General features: G+C 44.9%; 2 protein-coding genes across 3 annotated transcripts; one reads left to right on the forward strand and one right to left on the reverse strand.

The window, feature by feature from the left end:
• Window positions 1–3,136: 3,136 nt before the first annotated feature.
• LOC127778443 (probable histone acetyltransferase HAC-like 3) lies at window positions 3,137–11,398 on the reverse strand. 2 transcript variants are annotated; one of them, XM_052305049.1, is made up of 17 exons: window positions 11,209–11,398; window positions 10,354–10,533; window positions 9,937–10,045; window positions 9,450–9,669; window positions 9,183–9,365; window positions 8,095–9,095; window positions 7,554–7,829; window positions 7,194–7,469; window positions 6,349–6,477; window positions 6,031–6,231; window positions 5,786–5,928; window positions 5,421–5,706; window positions 5,178–5,317; window positions 4,822–4,900; window positions 4,393–4,737; window positions 3,718–3,935; window positions 3,137–3,599 (listed from the first exon to the last, which is right to left on the reverse strand). In XM_052305049.1, the coding sequence occupies exons 2-17, from the start codon at window positions 10,518–10,520 to the stop codon at window positions 3,542–3,544; spliced, it is 3,831 nt and encodes a 1,276-aa protein (XP_052161009.1). In that variant the 5' UTR covers window positions 10,521–10,533; window positions 11,209–11,398; the 3' UTR covers window positions 3,137–3,541. The 2 variants fall into 2 exon arrangements, with proteins under 2 accessions (XP_052161009.1, XP_052161016.1); XM_052305056.1 differs by lacking the exon at window positions 11,209–11,398 and having other exon boundaries at window positions 3,718–3,938; window positions 9,937–10,040; window positions 10,354–10,480.
• A 6,162-nt stretch (window positions 11,399–17,560) lies between these two features.
• Window positions 17,561–18,610, forward strand: LOC127765973 (low molecular mass early light-inducible protein HV60, chloroplastic-like). Its single transcript, XM_052290962.1, has 2 exons — window positions 17,561–17,869; window positions 17,963–18,610. The coding sequence occupies exons 1-2, from the start codon at window positions 17,726–17,728 to the stop codon at window positions 18,425–18,427; spliced, it is 609 nt and encodes a 202-aa protein (XP_052146922.1). The 5' UTR covers window positions 17,561–17,725; the 3' UTR covers window positions 18,428–18,610.
• Window positions 18,611–18,636: the final 26 nt, after the last annotated feature.

Genomic DNA, 18,636 nt, shown 5'->3' on the forward strand with positions numbered 1-18,636 from the left:
AGTCTAGCAGCGGTAGATCATACTTCATCGACGCCATCGCGAAACCCTAATCTGGGAACCAGCTCTAATACCACTTGTTAGGAAACGATAGACGAACAAACGATAAAGAACAATAGATCAATTACAAAAGACACGAGATTTAACGTGGAAAACCCTCCCAAAATAGGAGAGAAAAAACCACGGGCGCCAGCCAGCAAAATATCTTCACTATATCTGAGGTGAGGTTACATCGCCGCACGGCGGCTTACAAGAGGTATATATATAGTGGAACCCTAAAAAAGGGATGATGATCCGTTATTAGCAGAAGCTGGCCTTTATTAAGTGCAAATGAATTTGGATCACAACTCAACATTGCGGAGTGGGAGGAGGATGAGAGACGGCGGCGGCATGGCTTGGGAAGGAGCCGGAGTGTAGGGTGGGAGCTTAGGGAAGGATTTGCACGTGACTAGGGAGAGAGAAAGCGGATGCACGTGCGGCCGAGGGAGATTCGCGCGCAACTGGAGAGAGAGGAAGCGGATGCGCTCAACCTGATAGGTTCGATGGTAGTGGTGGATAATTTGCATAAAATTTTTAAGGGTAGTGGGTCTTTAGCCGGACAATAATATAAAAAAAAACGTTTAGATGAGACTACCAGATTATACTAATCTGGTTTATAAATTATAATAATCTATCATAATAATCCACTTGTTTGCTTCATATTATTACTAATAATCCAAATCCTATCTTACTATATAGTTGATGTCCACTAACTACTAAAGCTTAACATGTAACTATTCCACATCATCATCCACTAGCAATTATTATCTAGAGTATTTTAAATCACATGCAAGTGTACCATATCATCACCCATTAGCAATTATTATTTAGAGTATTTTAAATATCATACAAACATGACATATCAATTATAATTTTGTTGTATTTTTAGAACTCAATATGCAAGCAATATTAAATCGTTATATATCTCTACATCATTTTTACATTATTGAAACATATACATCTACCATTTCACTCCATAAATCATGGGATTAGCTAAAAAACTGTCGAGTGTTTTTTAGGAAAAACTTTCGAATCTAACTACATTATATAATTTCATTAGAACTATCCTATAATAATAATAACTTGTATATATGTATTAAAACAATATATGCAACTTTATATCTTATATAGAGATAACAATTTAGTTATAGTGTAGTTACACTATACTTACAATATAAGTATATAACGATAGTATAACTACAATGTAGTTAGCATGTAACTAGAATGTAACTTAGATGTAACTTGAACAAATCTGCCATAAACATGTGATGATGAGACTAGCTTGTGAAAAAGAGGGTTTAGATCTGATAGCAAAATATCTCAGCACAAATCTTAGCGCGGAATCAACGGCCAAAAAATTGACAGTTTTCAGGATTGAAAACTATCGACAGTTAGCTAGCAAAACCGTAAATCATATATACATGCATTAATCCACATATCCCGCAACAAAACGCGGGGTATCAACTAATAATTATAATAACTCTAAGCTGAAACAAATAGAGCATCAATCTTTGTCAACTATTGTTTCGGTGATCCTAAAACAAAAGTTGTATGTGTTCCTTAAACGACGGTGTTCAGGGTTTTTTTTCGCTTGATGCGACCTATCATGGCACAAATTAAAATATGAGGTGGTTTATTTTATATCGGAAGATCAGAAAATGTTTGTCACGCTAGGTCATTTAAAGGGTGTTTGGGAGAGAGGGGCTAAATTTGAGATCAGGGACTTTTGGTTTTGAGAGAGGGGCTAAAGTTCTCTCCCAAACACCACCTTAGAGCAAGTTTAATAGTATAGCCAACTACTAGCTCTAATTCATTTATAGTCAATCTAATAGCTTTTTTTTTTCGGGGAATCTAATAGCTTATTCATACAATAGTTACATACTACACTATTAATACCTGGCCCCACCTGTCATACACACTGTGTCTTGGAGTCCGTGCTATAGCTGGCTATAAATCTGTAGCCCGCTGCTCTTCTCTCTCCTCATTTATCTGCTTAAAATATATTTGCAGCTGGCTTATAGCATGCTATTGTACCTGCTCTTACGGTCGCTTGGCTGGCATGTTTTGAGGGGGAAAACCGTTACGAGGTTGGGCCGCGCGCGGCCGGCGTACCGGCGTCTGGAAGCCGCTGTGTGCTTTTACCGTACAACAATCGCCGCGCAGCCACACAAGCACGCTTTTTAGCTAGTACACCGGCCCGTGCGAACGAATCGCTCTGTAAACTCGCATACACGAAAACATGGACACATTTTCCAGGTGCAGACAAGTTAGGCTGAGCCTTTTGGGCTAGAAAAAAAAAAAAAGGACATCCCGGCACAAACCGTGCCTTCTCAGCCGCTCACGACGCGGCCACGCCCAAGCGTTTTCACCCGAGCCGGACCAACCTGGCTCTGGCTGGTATAATACGCGGTTTCAGATCCTGATGAGGCAGCGACGACGGCGACGCAGGAGGTGCACACAGGCTCCTCGACTCCTCGTGTGGCGAACTCTCCCTCGGCATCGCTACGTGAAGGTAATTAACACGCGCGCTGGGGCTCCCTCCCACGCGCGTCGCCCTCACCGTGCGCGCCGATGAGCTATGGCTACCGCGACGTACGTCCCGTCCTCGTGGACAAAGGCCGGGATCGAGATGTGGGAGTACACACCGAGCGGGGCAGGGGAGGAGGTGCAGCATCGTACGTGGAGATCATCGTCTGTGGTCCGACTCGGAGATCGTCCATGGCCAAGCCACCGCCGGACGCCGTCGTTCGCGAACGTACGTCGTCGACGTGAGCAGCGTCGGGTTGCCGACGTTCGAGGGAGCTCCTCCGTGTGGTCTCGCGTGTTTGGGGGGGAGGGGGGGGGGGGGCTCTTAATTCGACTTCAATATAATCGTAGACGGTGGTGTTGCGAGTGAAATTCGAATTTAAGGATTGCACATTTGCACCCTTCGATTAGCTTGCCTCCATTTTTAGAGGACGGAGAGGAGCTTCTCCTATTTACAGGGTCATTTTTATCAGGAAAATATCCGGTTCTATAAAGGTCAGTGTATAGATACAGTCAGAGATTGGTCTCATAAACTAAGACATGTCGATCGACAAGGGAGTAAATATACACATCATTGAATTTGGACTTTTGCCACGGCACAGAAACACTGAACAAAATGTGCCTTTGTTCAATACAATCAAGAAAAGGAATAATAAAAAGGAATGAAAATCCTCTATCCTATTAATCTAGCTATAATAAGGAACTATACAGGTATTTACGGGAACATGTCAGATTGCCTACGTAAGGTTTTTGCTATGCCTCCATCGAAAGTCGAAATAGGCGATTCAAGCAAATACGAGGATAAAGTTGATCCCCAAACCACCACCATCTGCATGCCTTCATGCAAATACTGGGGAAACCAGCGAAACTATGCTGCTATTGCCACTACTGTGCCACTTACTATGGTCAACACCAGCTTATTGCATCTCTAGCAACAAATTGTATTGTCTAACAAAACTTCTACAAGTTCACATGAAGCTCATCCAGATATACTAAGGTCTGTCATGCTTCTGTCAGCAATATATGCCTTTATATCCCTGAAAAGATTTAAAAGGGAACAAGATAATTAACAAGCCAATTGGAAAAAATAAAATTGTGAAAAATATTTCACAACTCCGGAAGGCAGATCAATATTGCGGGTGATGCACACTTTACCTGCATCTGGGAGCTGAACAGTCTGCATTGTCACAAAGCAGTGAGTGCGTGAACAGCAGTTTCCACATGAATACACACATATGGCAACCTCCTCCACCACGGGCACGGGTATGACATCGTACACCATGGAAGAACAGTTTCTTTAACGTCAAACAAAGTTTGGAAGTGCAACTTCGATCAAAACATCTTGATGCATGCACCAAGCCTTCAAGGTAGTCCTGCTTTGAAAGCATCCAATTCATTAGCAAGAGGCACCGTAAATATCACTAGCAGAAAATAATATTTGGGATGAAACCACATAATTACCACATGAGAATCTAAAAGCTTATTGAATATTTTTCATCCTGATTGAAAATTTGGATATGCAGTCACAAAATACTGGGACAAAACATAACATGAAGTAACACATAAGAATAGTGAAGCATACACTTCACACATATGCTCAAGATTAAACCAAAAGGATAAAATTATGGAACAAATAATAATAGTGCAACTCACTTATATTCTACAGTTTATGCCAAATATAATCATGCGAAGAGCAAACAACCAAAAAAAAATCAGATCCCCAGAGTTGTTCCCGAAAAATCAGAAGATGTTAATTTCGAGTGCATAATAAACATTCATGAAAAACACAAATAGGAGATGAAAAAGATTCAGCTACCAATTTAAGGATACCTGTAGAGTGTACTTCTGCAATACGTGATGGTCTTTTTTCTGCCTCAACTTATGAATATGCAAACTTTCACCGTCTTGTTTATAGCATGAATCACAAAAGTTGCAGCCTAGGCAAACCAAGCACCGCCATGCCAAGCATTGATCCATGGCACGGTGACAAGAAGAACAAGTTGAATCATGTAGATGATAAAGAATCATCATTGTGGAATGTTTTGCCCTCCGGAGAGTATCAAACTGGTATTGATTGTCTTGACAATGCTTCAGGAAATCTATTCTGCTGTCAAAGTACTTGCTTTCCATTGTTGGATCTACATCATCCGTTTCTGGAAGAGGTTCTTCCTCTATCTGTCAGAGGAGATTAGTAATCTGGTTAGTATTTCCATGCAGGCAGATTGTAGCTACCTTAAATAGATGAATTCATATACTTACTCTTTCAAATGCATGCTTTTGTTTTGTTGTAGCTGGGTGCCTGTCCTTCAGAGGGGTATTCAGCTCCTCAGCATAACAACTACGAGGACAAATAAGAATGGCATCATAAATAATGGGTGCCTTAACGACAAAGAGTAATTGAATAACAACAAAAAAGTAGGAATGTAGATTCATTTTGCAATTTGACAGGCAAACGGTCACTGTATAAGCTAGAATGGTTGAACTATGCAAGTGCCATGTGCAATTATATATTTTTACCAACAGCAGACATTTCCCCTAGTGCTGTTCCAGAAAGTTCTTCAGTATGGGAAATGCATTCTATATGGTCACAAAAGTTTACATGACTGAATGCTTACCGTTCACAAAGAAAGAAGTTTTTGCAGCTGGTGCAAACCCAACTACTACCAGATACAATAGGATGGTGGCAATGCTTGCAAAATTGCTGCAGACAAAGCATTAAAAAATCTTCTTTCATGGTTCGCAACCTTTCTCCAAGCTGCCAACAATGAAAATTAAGGGGTCAAGTGCCTAAAATACTGAAGAAGGCCCGGCGAAAAAAAATTCTGAAGAAAGGGAGCACCATGATTTAAACAACCAACCTTATGCACAAGTAAAATATCCTCGAGGTTTCCTTTCCGGTCATCACGTTTGGCAACCCGTAGAAGCCTTCCTAGTTGAGTTTCTTTCTTCTGTGAGGTGTCATCATCTTTCTTTTCAAGGAGCCTCTCTGCTTCCCCAGGCCAGAAATCATTATCACAGTATGGCAACCATGCAGCTGAGATATTGGTCTTGCATTCATTGGTGGGCTGAAGGAAGAAGTCATAGAGTGTATTCCGTTCCACAACTACCCCCTCCTTAACAGCCTTCTTTACCAAATTCTGGTACCTAAATATATTGAAAAGATTATCAAATGAAGGCCCATAAATAATTTTAGGATTGACTGTAAAAGATGATGAAGACCAACCAGCTCCGAAGCTTGTCAGACTTTGGCATCTTCTGTATTGTAGGATGACAATATAAAACATAATCGTCACGCTTTGTAGATGGGCAAGTCCATATGGAACAGCTTACAAACCCTCGTTTCTTGCAGAAATCCAAGTAGCCAATCTGGGGGAAAACAGATTGGAAGATAATCAGACCAACATGAGATCCATAAACTGAAATCAAGATCAAGAACACTAAGTGTTTAATGATTATGCATTCTCATACCAAAATTTCATGATACACAAAGGTACGGAGAGCTTCTCCACTGGCCGACTTGATTTCCGGTCTGAAGTACTTGACAGAATCGATATATGCAAGATAAACGTGCCTTTGATTTGGTGATGGGCAGGCTGAACCATACTCTTGCACATACATGGCGAACAGGCATACATCTACACCTTCATTCTTTTGAAACAAGAGAATGGCCTGCACAAGCACAAAACACGGAAATGGTAACCCACATTATCCACTAAATAATTAAAGCATAATTTAAATGGATGTTATAATAATAGCATTAGTAAAGTATAAGTATCACATAATCACCTTTGATTTGTACGGAAATTCCCCAGGATATTGTTCTTTTTTAAAAAAATCCTTGAAACGTGGTTGGACTTGCAGTGTTCTATCAGCTGAAGATACCACTCTAACAGTAAGACCTTCAACTCCTGGTACCTAATAATTGGACCATAAAAGTTCGCCCAATAAGTTTCTCCAGTATATTACAGTGTAATAAAAATCCTAGAGGCAGAAAAATAACATTAAGATCAGCATAGATGATCAGATAAGACTAAGCAAAGCATCCACAAGTTTATGTTCCAAGTTTGACCATGAATTGTAATATGACATCTTGGTCAGCTAAATCAGATGAATATGCAGAACCAACTTTTATCGGAATCCAATAAAATGCAAGGAAAAAGAAGAAAAAAGTAGTTTCACTAAAAAGGATACTGAAACGCAACAAATATATGGTCATCAACATGTGTTCCAAAGATGAATTCATCAATGTAATCAGCTGGAATCCTGAAGCCATAAATACACATTGCTAGATGCACCAAGAGAAGTATTAAGAACATGATTAAGTGAAATGCCATCAGTACATTGTAAAAAATAAAAAGAAACGCATGACAGTAAAGATGCATTCATGTAATGAATTATCTAAGTCAACTTAGAAGACTATAATATAAGGACTAACATGTTACTTGAAACCTTCAATCAACAACCAGCACATAGAGCAAGAAGCACAAAAATGCAATTGGAAAGACGTATGTAACTTTTGGCTGTGGTTCAATAGGTTAACAGTGAGGTAGCCTGTTCAACGGTAGCAGAATGCAACACCAGCATATTCTGTACACGGGACAAGGTATAAAAGAAAAGCATAACACAACTACCTCATCAACACTTTTTCCAGAAGCAATTGCCCTCTGTTGCCGCTCCTGCACAAGCCGCTCAGAAAGCCTTTGCTCAATATGATCACTTAGTCTAGTTCTTGGTAACTCGCGTGCTCCCAGAATAGTAGATGGCTCAAGTGAATCAACATCTTCATTATCCTTTTCCTTCAAGAAACATTTTGCACAAGTATATTCAGCCTCTGGATCCACGATTTTGGGGTTAAAAAGTGCGCAGATTTGATGCTGCCAAGCTTTGCACTTATCGCACTGGACCCACTGAAAAGGCATAATTAAACAAAAAATGAGTAATTCGTATATGATTCCAAATGACTAGAGAGAAATAAGAGAAGCATATGTTACCCATTCTGCCTCAGCATCTGTCTCTGCATAGCTGAATCTCTTCTGATATTTGGCTTTGGCACTACTAAGATGGTGGCATCTGCCACATATTGAAGATTTGTCATTTCCATTTTCCACTTCAACATAATAGGATCCTGTAGAATTTATTATTTTAAAACAGAGCGCGCAAAATCGTGGAGGGGGCTCAAAGAGGAGTCTTTCCATCCCACATAAATTGCATGTGTTCTGATCAGGCAAGCCTTCAACTGATAGCAGCTCTTCAGTCGGCACTTTGCTCTACAAAAAATAAGTTAATCATGTTAAGAGATATAAACTTTGCTTAAAACAAGCACACACTCTGTACAATATAATCAAGAAAGCTTGAGTGACAACAAAACCCAAAATCTTAGTACCAAATGAAAATCAATTGAAAGTACATAATATTTAGTTAATTTTGCAGCTGCTCAGTTTGAAAATTTCTCTAGACTACATCAACCAATAATAATCAAGTGCTTTACAATACTAGATAAATCATACAAGATCCAACAGGTTATTCACTCACCTGAGAAGTATCATGGTTCAGAGTACACAAGTGATCTTTAAGCTCCTCAGAAGTTAATGCATAAAGTACTGAGGCCCCTCTTCTCTTCCTTGCCCTCAGGCTGTCTCCTGACAATGTTTGGTCCAATAAATCAACCTTTGCATCCTTCATCTCAATGTCACTATTTTCACGACGAAATTCTTCTTCAGTTTGTACAGCACTCCCCGACAATCTGACCATATCCATTCCATGTACACTATCGGTGCAAGCAATGTTGTCCCCCAAGGAAGTACAACATGGTGATTTTGTTGGTGAATTAGTGACTTCAGATTGTACTGTTTCAGCAGATGCATAAGTCTCATTGGCAGCAGGTTGTTGTTCCTTTGAAGCCTCCATTTCATTGACATGGACAAGATGGGGAACATCAACTTTCAAGCGTTTTGCTGGATAATGCTTGCCAGAAGATCCATCTGAAGCAGGTGAAGTCGGCTTTGATACAGTACTATTTGATGTCTGTTCAGCTCTATCCACTGTCTTGCTTACAGGGCTACAAGCACCATAATTAGTCATGAAGCCCTGCTGATGATGCATAAAGTGGTTGCTTAAATTTGAGCTTTTCTCCCTGGAGAAACCTTCATGATCAGAAGTATGCCCAAGTTTTTCTTTCATTTGAATGCATCGATCCCGTTTGTGCTCTCCATTGATGTACGGATGAATTTGAGCATGATACAAGTCATGGTTTCCAGTGGTAATGTTTGACTGATCTGATTGCTCTAGTGACTGACTCCACGTCTCTTGCTTCATCTCACATTCTACGTATTGTTGCAACAAAGGTCCCTGACCGGTTGTGGGATACAAACTTTTATTGTTTGTGGAAAGGTTTTGTCCGTTCACTGTTGAGAAAGAATCCATCGGAAGTGTTCTCATTGCACTAGAACATGTTGTTTGATCCCACACTGCTGACAAAGAACTAGAACTCCCAGAGGTTGATGGTTGTGAACTATCATTTTGATACGCATCACCTGGCAAAATTTGACCATAGTGTTTATGATGCCAAATAACTTCAGCTCAACTCTGTTTCAGACATAAGAAAGGGGATGTAAACTCACCTGAGAAATGTTCTTTTATATGGCCAGTATGCAGTACATCAATACTAGGGCTACATTTCGGTAGAGTTGATGCACATGAGGTAAAAATGGTGTTTGCTAATCTTTCAGGCATCTGCTTGGGTTTATCAGCCAACGAATGAGCAAAGTTAGCAGCACCCATACAGTTTTCATATTGGTTATATCCTGCCAAAATCAAGCCAATAAAGAATTAAAAAAAATTAAGGTGTATTGTGAGGTTAAAATAGGTAACTCATCATCTCAACTCACCCTGAGTGGAGGATACATTATATGCACAGGAGGGCAGATTATTAGGTCCAGGAGTAACTCTATCATGGTAGATGGGCACCTCCATCACAGGCAGCTGTTGTGAGTTTAGTTTGGATGAAGCTGCTGAAGCATTCCAATGAAACATACTACCCCGAAATGATGCAGAATTGACGATAGCATTCAACCTGGTTCTTAAAGTTTCAAGATCCATATACTTAATCTGAGAGAGAATCAGATGTTAGCAAGTGACTGAGAACTATTTAGATAAATGAATCCAAATAATCAACTTCTAAGTACACCAAACTGTTCAGCAGTAACAATTCTGTTTAAGGATTACAAGAATATGCTGAATTTTGTATTTATTCAATAAAGCATGTAGATAAGTTCAATATTGTCCAATATTAGAGTAGAAACCACACCAAATTAAAGCACCATAGGTGATCATATATCCTATAATAGTTCTAATGCAGCAAGAGACAACACAAACCTTTGAATCAGCTTTCTCAAAAAGATGTCGGTCAATACATTTTCCAATTTCCATAAGAAAGGATAGGTCAAAGTTGCAGAATTCCTTCCGCTCATTTAGGTACTCTACACTGGATAAGAAAAAAGAATCAGGATATAGTTGAACAAGAGATAATAACTGCAATAAGTTATCGGTTTGCTACAACTTAAGTTGCAACAAGCCACCAAAAGCACGTGATGTTATCAGACAGACTGGTCACTAGCAGTCACAGATTTTAGATAAAATCGTGCCAGTAGCATTGCAGTTTTTGAAATGTTCAACCAAAGTTGCAGAAAACATATGTACAGTGTATACTTTGTTGGTACGGCATGCTAGTATAAAGCAACTAGTAATCTGCAAGTCAAAGCTAATCCCAATATTGGTGGTTTAAGAACTTACATTTTACGGTGAATAATATTGCGAACTACAGATGTATCTTGATCCATATTATCCAACTGAAGAATTTCAGCTGCAGATTGTGTCCAGCCACTTGTGGGGTATTGCTGGGTAGGAAATCCACTTGCTGCATATTGCTGTTGAGTCCCTTGCAGGGTCTTTGCCATCATGCTTCTATCTCGCCTGGAATTCGCAGAATAAACCCATTACGAGCTTGATCAGTAGCTTACATGCAGCCAACACATAACCAGCAGGTAGATGGCAACAGAGCAGAAATAGGATAGTAGCAAGTATAATACGATTCTACTGTGACTCATACAAACAATGTCAGTTCTGGAAGAGAAACACATCGCATCTCCTAAACTACAGTCAATATCACTACCAATGCGCCTACCAAGAAGCAATATACTAGGTAAAATGGTGATAACGAGTAGATGGCGCATATTGCTACTACACAATAGCGCGTGAAAACCACTATCCCGAGCACAGGATCACCCTTCGAATTCTCTACACATTGCAATACTCAATCAGCGTCCAATGCTACACAGGGGTGGACCTCATGTTGGACATGGGTGTTCAAGTGAATCCCCAATTTACTATTATTATATATATTTATTGGAAACAAACCAGGGGCGAATCCAACTTGGGACATGGGGGTTCAGTTGAACCCTCACAAACTTCTTTTGGGGAACAAACAAACTGTTACTTTATTAAGGTTTAGGCTCTGAAATTAATAGAGGAGCTTCTTCCAGATCTAGAATTGAAGCTAGGGTTAACTCCCCCACAAAAAAAAAAAAGCTAGGGTTAGCGCAAGCAAATTCGAGACAAAATTAGGTCGGGGAGGATGTGGATGCTCACCAGGATGCAGCAGGACGACGGTGCCCCTCCCTCCCCGGCCTCTGCTCGCCAGATGGAGATGGGCGCCCCAACCCTAACCCTTGCTGTGCTCGCGAGATGGGGGATCGGCGAGGACGAAAGGGGCGGAGGCCGAGACGAGACGGGACGGGGGGATTTTCTTTGACGCGGAAAGGACGGCGGAGATACTCGAGTGCTCGAGGCACAATGATTTTTGGACGCTAAGGTTTTTTTTTTTTCTTTCCTATATGTAAATTGATCCGGTTACGTCCTGGCCCAGCCACGTTTGGGCTCGGAACAACTAACGGGCCGTGCCGTGCCGGCCCACTTGTCGAGGGGTCGGCCGTGCTGACCAGTGGATGGGCCAGAATTTGGCGCCGAATACGGCTCGGCCGGCCTGTCTGCCTATGATGAATCTCACATTGGGCCAATACGGCCCAATTTCTAAATTTATTTCACTCGCGGAGCCCATTCACCCGAAAGCGATTTTGCTAACCATCACTCGCGTGATTTTTTTCTGACATTTCACGTTTTTTTGCAGGCTCGTCAGCCGGCGCGTCGGACACCAGCACGTCGGCCACCGTGTCGGATAAGCACGATGACACAGTGGCCTCTGACCGGCGAGCCAGCCGCCGGTAGCACGGCCAATACTGATCGACGAGAGACACCGTCCCTCTCGTCGTTGTCGTGAAATATAAAATTACAGTCCTATATAACTAAATTTACATTTGTAAATTCAGTTGATTTGACATGTAAGTGCACTGTAATTTTGATAAAAAATAATGTTTAAGTAAATATGTACTTATTATTTTCTTTAAAATATAAAATTACAGTCATATATAACTAAAATTACATTTGTAAATTTAGTTGATTTGACATGTAAGTGCACTTTAATTTTGATAAAAATAATGTATAAGTAAATATGTACTTATTATTTTATTTAAAATATAAAATTACAGTCTTATATAATATATGTAAATTTAGTTGATATGACATGTAAGTGCACTATAATTTTGATAAAAATATTGTGTAAGTAAATTTGCATTAGTCATTTTATTTCAAATATAAAATTACAGTCCTCTATAACTAAAATTACATATGTAAATTTAGTTGATATGACATGTAAGTGCACTGTAATTTTGATAAAAATATTGTGTAAGTAAATTTGCATTAGTTATTTTATTTCAAATATAAAATTACAGTCCTATATAACTAAAATTACATATGTAAATTTAGTTGATATAATATGTAAGTGCACTGTAATTTCGATAAAAATGTTGTGTAAGTAAATTTTTATTAATTATTTTATTTTGTAGTCCGTTGGATGCAAATCCAAGGAAAGAAAAAATCTCAAAAATCACCCGAGTGATGCATAGGAGGTCCCCTCGAAAGAGGGGAAAAGAAAAACATCGAACCGACAAGGAATAAGTCCATTTTGCCTCCCTCAATTCTTCCCCTTTGTCGAATTACATCCCTCAACCACAAAACCGGGTATATTACCTCCTCCAAGTGTTAAAACCAGTACAAAACAACTCCCTTGGTGGTTTTTGACAGTGGTTTTGCTGGCGTCGCATCCTAGTCATCGAAAAAAATTTAAAAAATATGTGAGGGCCCACATGTAAGTGGCATTTCTATTCTTCCTCTCCTCCACCACTCTCCTCTCTCCTCCCCCTTCTCTCTCCCCAAACAGAGCACGGCCAGGAGAGGGGCCGGAGGCGCGGGAGGTGTGGGGACCACCGGAGGATGCGGGCGCACGACGCAAGGGAGAGGATCGCCGACCGCGGCGCCCACGCGGGGAGGGTTCACCTGCCACGGCGTCGATCTGCTCGACCGGCAACACATCCTCCTGCTGTCTATCCGCGCCGCCAACCTCCAGCAAAATACGTAAGCTCATCAGGCTACCTTTCGAAGAGCATGTCATGTGCTGACTGTGGAGTGCAAAAGATTGAGCTTTCACCTAAACACTTGGAGGGGGATAAACTGGCGACCATCCATGAAGCAGCAGGAGTAACAACTGAAGATGATCATGATCCATCCCAACAAGTCGCCGGAGCAAGTGGTAGCCTCTTTCGAGCTTCGACACCTCATGAGGAACAAATCAGACATAAAAAAAACCCCATGAAGAACAACCCAACAGTAACAAAAGCATCCCCCTCCATTAGCTGCATGTCCTTCCTGGAATTCTATTTTTCTTCTCCAAAGAGACAACTTGAGATGCATGGATGAACAATTGGCGATGCGCCTACTACTGCCCGGACTCCTCATCGGACTCGCCGTCGTCACGCTCATCCTCCCCGTCCTCCTGCTGCTGCTGATGGTGTTGGTGATGGTGGTGCGGGTGCGGCAGTTGACTGGCGGCATCAGCGCTGCCGACCTGGTGGTAGAACTGGCTGAGCGACTGTGCGGCGAGCACGCTGATGTGGCTGTCCTGTGAGAGTCCTAGCTCTAGCCCCAGCATGGTGCGACGGATGTCAGCGCCGACACCGATATGGTCCCCGTCCCCGTGGCGGCGACGATTGCCGGCTCCGCCTGCTGGAGCAGCCACTGGACGGTCTCGCCGTCAGACTTGTGGCCGAGCTCCCGCGTCAGCTGGAAGATCCAGGCGACGCACAGTGCCGGCATCCGGATCCGCCGTCCCCGGCCGTCCACCTTGGTGTGCGAGGTCCTTGTTCGAGCTCCGCTTCGGTCCTAGCTCCTGCATCCTCCTCTCCCCCGCCGCCACCGCTACCACCTGCATCTATTGCTGCTGACAGCGGATCCTCTCCCTCGCGGCGTGCGCCCGCCGCATCCTCCGGCGGTCCCCACACCTCAAGCGCCTCCGGCGCCTCCCCTGGCCGTGCTCTGTTCGGGGAGAGAGAAGGGGGAGGAGAGAGGAGAGTGGTGGAGGAGAGGAAGAATAGAAATGCCACTTACATGTGGGTCCTCACGTATTTTTTAATTTTTTTTATGACTAGGAATCCACGTCAGCAAAACCACTATCAAAAACCACCAAGGGAGTTGTTTTGTACTGGTTTTAACACTTGGGGGAGGTAATATACCCGGTTTTGCGGTTGAGGGATGTAATTCGATAAAGGGAGGGAGGCAAATGGACTTATTCCAACCGACAACGAAACGAAACGGTCCTTAATTACTCCTATATAAGCCAACCTATTATTGCCTCTTCTTTTGATCTTTTCACGTAGACTAGTAACGATTTGATCGAGGAGCCATAATGGATACGAAACAGCCGAGAATCGACGCAATAGGGCTGCGGTTCAGGACCGTGGTTCACATCACGCTGGTGGCGTCGATGGCGTACGCGGCCTTCGGCGCCGCGGTCGCCTACCCGGCCTCCGGCGCTCCGGCGGCTCTGGCGCTCGCGTTCATCCTCGGCTACGGCGCGCTCCTCTTCCTGCTCCCGTTCTCCGTCTACGCGCTCGAGTTCCTGAGGCAGGAGTTCCCGATCGCGCGGACGCCGCTGTCCGTCCAGGCGTGCGTCGCGGACACCCCCGTCGCGCTCTCCGTCGCCGTCCTGGCGGTGCTCAACCAAGCGAGGGCCGGCGGCGGCGGCGACGTCGCCCTCGCCGCCTGCGTCGTCTGGGCCGCCGACGTAGCCGCCGTCCTGTCCCTCGCGTGGTGCCTCACGCACGGCGGCGCTCTCGCCATGGCTCTCACCAGGAGGAAACAGTACGAGGAGAGCGGGAAGGCACTGGAGCGGATGATGAAAGGGTACAATCCCAAAGACCCCGCCGCGGTCCTCTTCGCCCTCGACCTGGGCGAGATCCGCGATGCGTCCGTCCGCCTCGCGGCGGCTGTGTCGGCCGCGTGCGCGGTCGCTGGCGGCGTGGCGGTCGGCGGCGGCGGCGGCGGCGGCATGTCATACACAGGTCTCTCCTATGCCGCCGCATTCTTCGCGCTCCCAATGCTGTGCCTCTCGTACTTCCAGAAGACGTGCGCCTACCCGGTGGACATGCCCAAGCACCTCGCCGCCTACGACCGGCCCCACCTGAAGGTGATCCGCTATGCCTGCGTTCGCTTCGTGGCCGCCGTGTCAGCCGCAAGCGCGATAGCCGGCGGCTTGGTCGTCGGCGGCGTGTCTTGGATAGGCCTCTCCTACGCCGCCGTCTTCTTCGCGCTCCCCATGTGCCTCCTCTACTTCAGGGAGAAGTACGGCTTCTCCATGTCCGATATGTCCAGCCTGCTCAAGTGGTGCAACGTGTCGGTGCCTATGGCGGCGCTAGCGCTGCTGTTCCGCCTCGTGACGGCGGCGCGGCAGGCAGCCGCACCGGACGTTAGGCTCGTCGCCATTGCCGGCACCGTGTGGGCCGTAGACGCCGCTGCGATTGGGTTTCTCGGCTGGCGCAGCACGAGGGAGATGGCCAAGCCCATACTACGGGCGAACGCGTCGGAGATTTTCACGTCGTTCGTGATGGTTTGCCTACGATACTGGCTGTATCTGCACGTTTTCTATATCCTTGGCAACGGTTCACAGAGATGTTTTCAATTCATTATAGCCGTTCTAGTTGAGAATTATCAATGTTATGCTCAAAAGTACACTTTAACATTAATATAATATAATGTATTTGTCTTGTTTTCTAAGTATGCAACATTGTTTTGTTTTAGTCACTATAAAAATGATTTTTGCGGATGCACACCCTATTTTGTTACATGTGGGCTAAAAGAACATCTACATGTAAAAATATTTTGGATGTTGTTTGGTTCAGACACGTATAGAAAAATCGTTTTTCGTAAACAGGCCTCTCAAAGCAATGCAAAAATATTGACGAACCCGGCATAAAAAATTAGCTATAGTGGACTATGATTCTTAATGTGTTAGATTGCCTCTATGTCAATGTATATCTATCCCTACTTAAAAAATTGTAATTTTCTATTCGTCATACTCCGTTTCATCCATCATCCAAGTCCGACTGCCTTTGGCCTCATGATCATGATTTCTCCCTATGCCTCTATCACTCCTCCTCACCTTCCCTAACCTTCGCCGCCACAACGCCATGGCCTGGCGACCTCCACTTCGCACCACTTCTCCTCTCCCAATCCTAACCCATATGTCTTCTTTGTCTCTAGCCTCACCTTCTCGCGCGCATGGCACCGATAAGCAGGCACGGGTGTGTGGACAGCCCCCTCTTCCTCCCAAGTCACAACCCAGCCCTAGCCTTCTCCCTTGTGTGCCATGTGCCTTCTCGTGTGCATGCCCGACGACCTGGTTTGGAGCTAGGGGCAACGCAGCCAGCATCTGGCCTCCTCCAATTGACCATATGAAATCGAATTCAAGGTGAGCATGAAGCTCCAACTGCTGTATGCGCGGGAGGAGGTGAAGAGACCGTCGATGCCCACCACGCTCCTTTGTTTTCTTGCGTGCCATTTGAGATAAGTAACAGTAACCTAGGGTCCTGGAGTCTCCCTTCGACAACATATTCAATTCTACGGAGAATCTTTCTGCTTTAAATTTATATTCCAGATCATGAAATGAAATAAGTAAGTTCCGGAACATTGATCCAACAATAAACTTAGCTATACAAAGAAAATAATTTGTAACCCACCAAGTCAACAATTATGAAGCTCTTGGATTAAAACAAAACAATGTTGCATACTATAAAAAAATAGATATTAATGTACATTTTGAGCAACGTTACCATTTACAGAAGCTGATGTAAATATTACTCAACTAAAATGGCTATAGTGACGGCGCATGGAGCGGCCGCTGGGCAATGCCACGTCGGATAGGAACAGTGCGCAGAGTGAAAATTTTTCAAAAAAACCCTCTGATTTATGCGTAATTAGATCTAGGTTCCCCACAAACAGTTCTCCTGAAATGTTATTTTACACAGGGGTCCTTCTAAAAACCAGATATTCTGTGCGAAGGACTTAAAAAATCGTGAAGCCGGATATATATAAGGAAGAAGATTATTAAAATTAAGCAATAAATAATAAAAAATCATTATAAAAATGACCATCGTCTTCAAAATTTTCACAACCACATGTAACGAAGAGTTTGATCACGCGTCTCTCACTTGTCATGTTGTCCACCTAAAAACCACACACAGCCACTTGTGCTACTAGCCTTGTATAAGGCTATAAGCATATCACCGGTCACTGACACGTGGCCCCACAAACCGCCACCCTGCCCCCGCGACTACTGGCGCGCGCCTTCTGGACTCTTCCTGACCCTTTTTTGGCGGGCGACGCACGGTGCCCTTGACGTCCACGTCGACCGCGACCACCAACCTCTGACCCCGTCGCCCTCCACGTCGCCGCCTCCTTCTCCCCCGCCGACGTGGCCGCCGCCTCCGCCACCACCACCGCTCCCCACCTCCCCGTGACCTTCTCGATCTCCCCGCCTATTTATGCTCGTCTCGTCACCCGCAGCAGCAGTAGCAGCAGAAGAACTGAAGAAGAGTGATCTAGCTAGCTCGCTCGCCTGAGTTCTTTGCTTCAATTCGATCCTCGCTAAGCTTCCTCCAGCTCGATCGATCTCTCTCTGCGTTTTAGTTGGTTAATTTTTGTGTTTGAGTTATTTGCAATGGCGGCCGCTACCATGGCGCTGAGCAGCTCCTTCGCCGTCGCCGCCGCTGCTGCTGGTGGCGCGCCATGGCGTGGTGTCGTCTCCGCTGGCCGCGCCGCGCCTCGCCGGCGTGTCGCGCTCGTCGTCAGGGCCCAGTCCGAGGTGAGCTGAGCATGCCACGCTTGATTGACTTGATCACTGTGTGTTCTGGTGATTGCTTCTTAATTTGCTAACTTGGGATTGATCGTTCTGCAGCCGGAGGTGGAGCCGACGAAGGAGGAGACGGCCACGTCGTCGTCGTCCCCGTCTCCGGCGACGACCCCGACTCCGAGCCCCGCGGCGGCGGCGCCCAAGGCGAATCCGGCGGCGAGCACGAAGCTGTGGGACGTGCTGGCGTTCAGCGGGCCGGCGCCGGAGCGGATCAACGGGCGGCTGGCGATGGTGGGGTTCGTGTCGGCGCTGGCCGTGGAGGCGTCGCGCGGCGGCGGGCTCCTGGACCAGGCCGGCAGCGGGAGCGGGCTGGCGTGGTTCGCCGCCACCGCCGCCGTGCTCTCCGCGGCGTCGCTGGTGCCGCTGCTCCGCGGCGAGACCGCGGAGGCGAGGAGCGGCGGCGTGATGAGCGCCGACGCCGAGCTCTGGAACGGGCGGTTCGCCATGCTCGGCCTCGTCGCGCTCGCCTTCACCGAGTTCCTCACCGGCTCGCCGCTCGTCAACGTCTAATTTAATTAATTAATTAAGCTGTACGTACAATACGTGCATGTACGTATGCGTGTACTGGGTAGATAGCTAGGGATGTGTATGTATGCACTGTAGCCAATAGCAAGCTTGATAGTGCTTGGTGTACTACCTTGGAATTTGAAAAAGGAATTCAAATTTTGAAACTCGCAAAATATTCGTGGGAAATTTGGATGTTTGATACAGATCCATCT

This window comes from Oryza glaberrima, chromosome 1 (assembly GCF_000147395.1).
Source record: "Oryza glaberrima chromosome 1, OglaRS2, whole genome shotgun sequence".
In the NCBI taxonomy this organism is placed as follows: domain Eukaryota; kingdom Viridiplantae; phylum Streptophyta; class Magnoliopsida; order Poales; family Poaceae; genus Oryza; species Oryza glaberrima.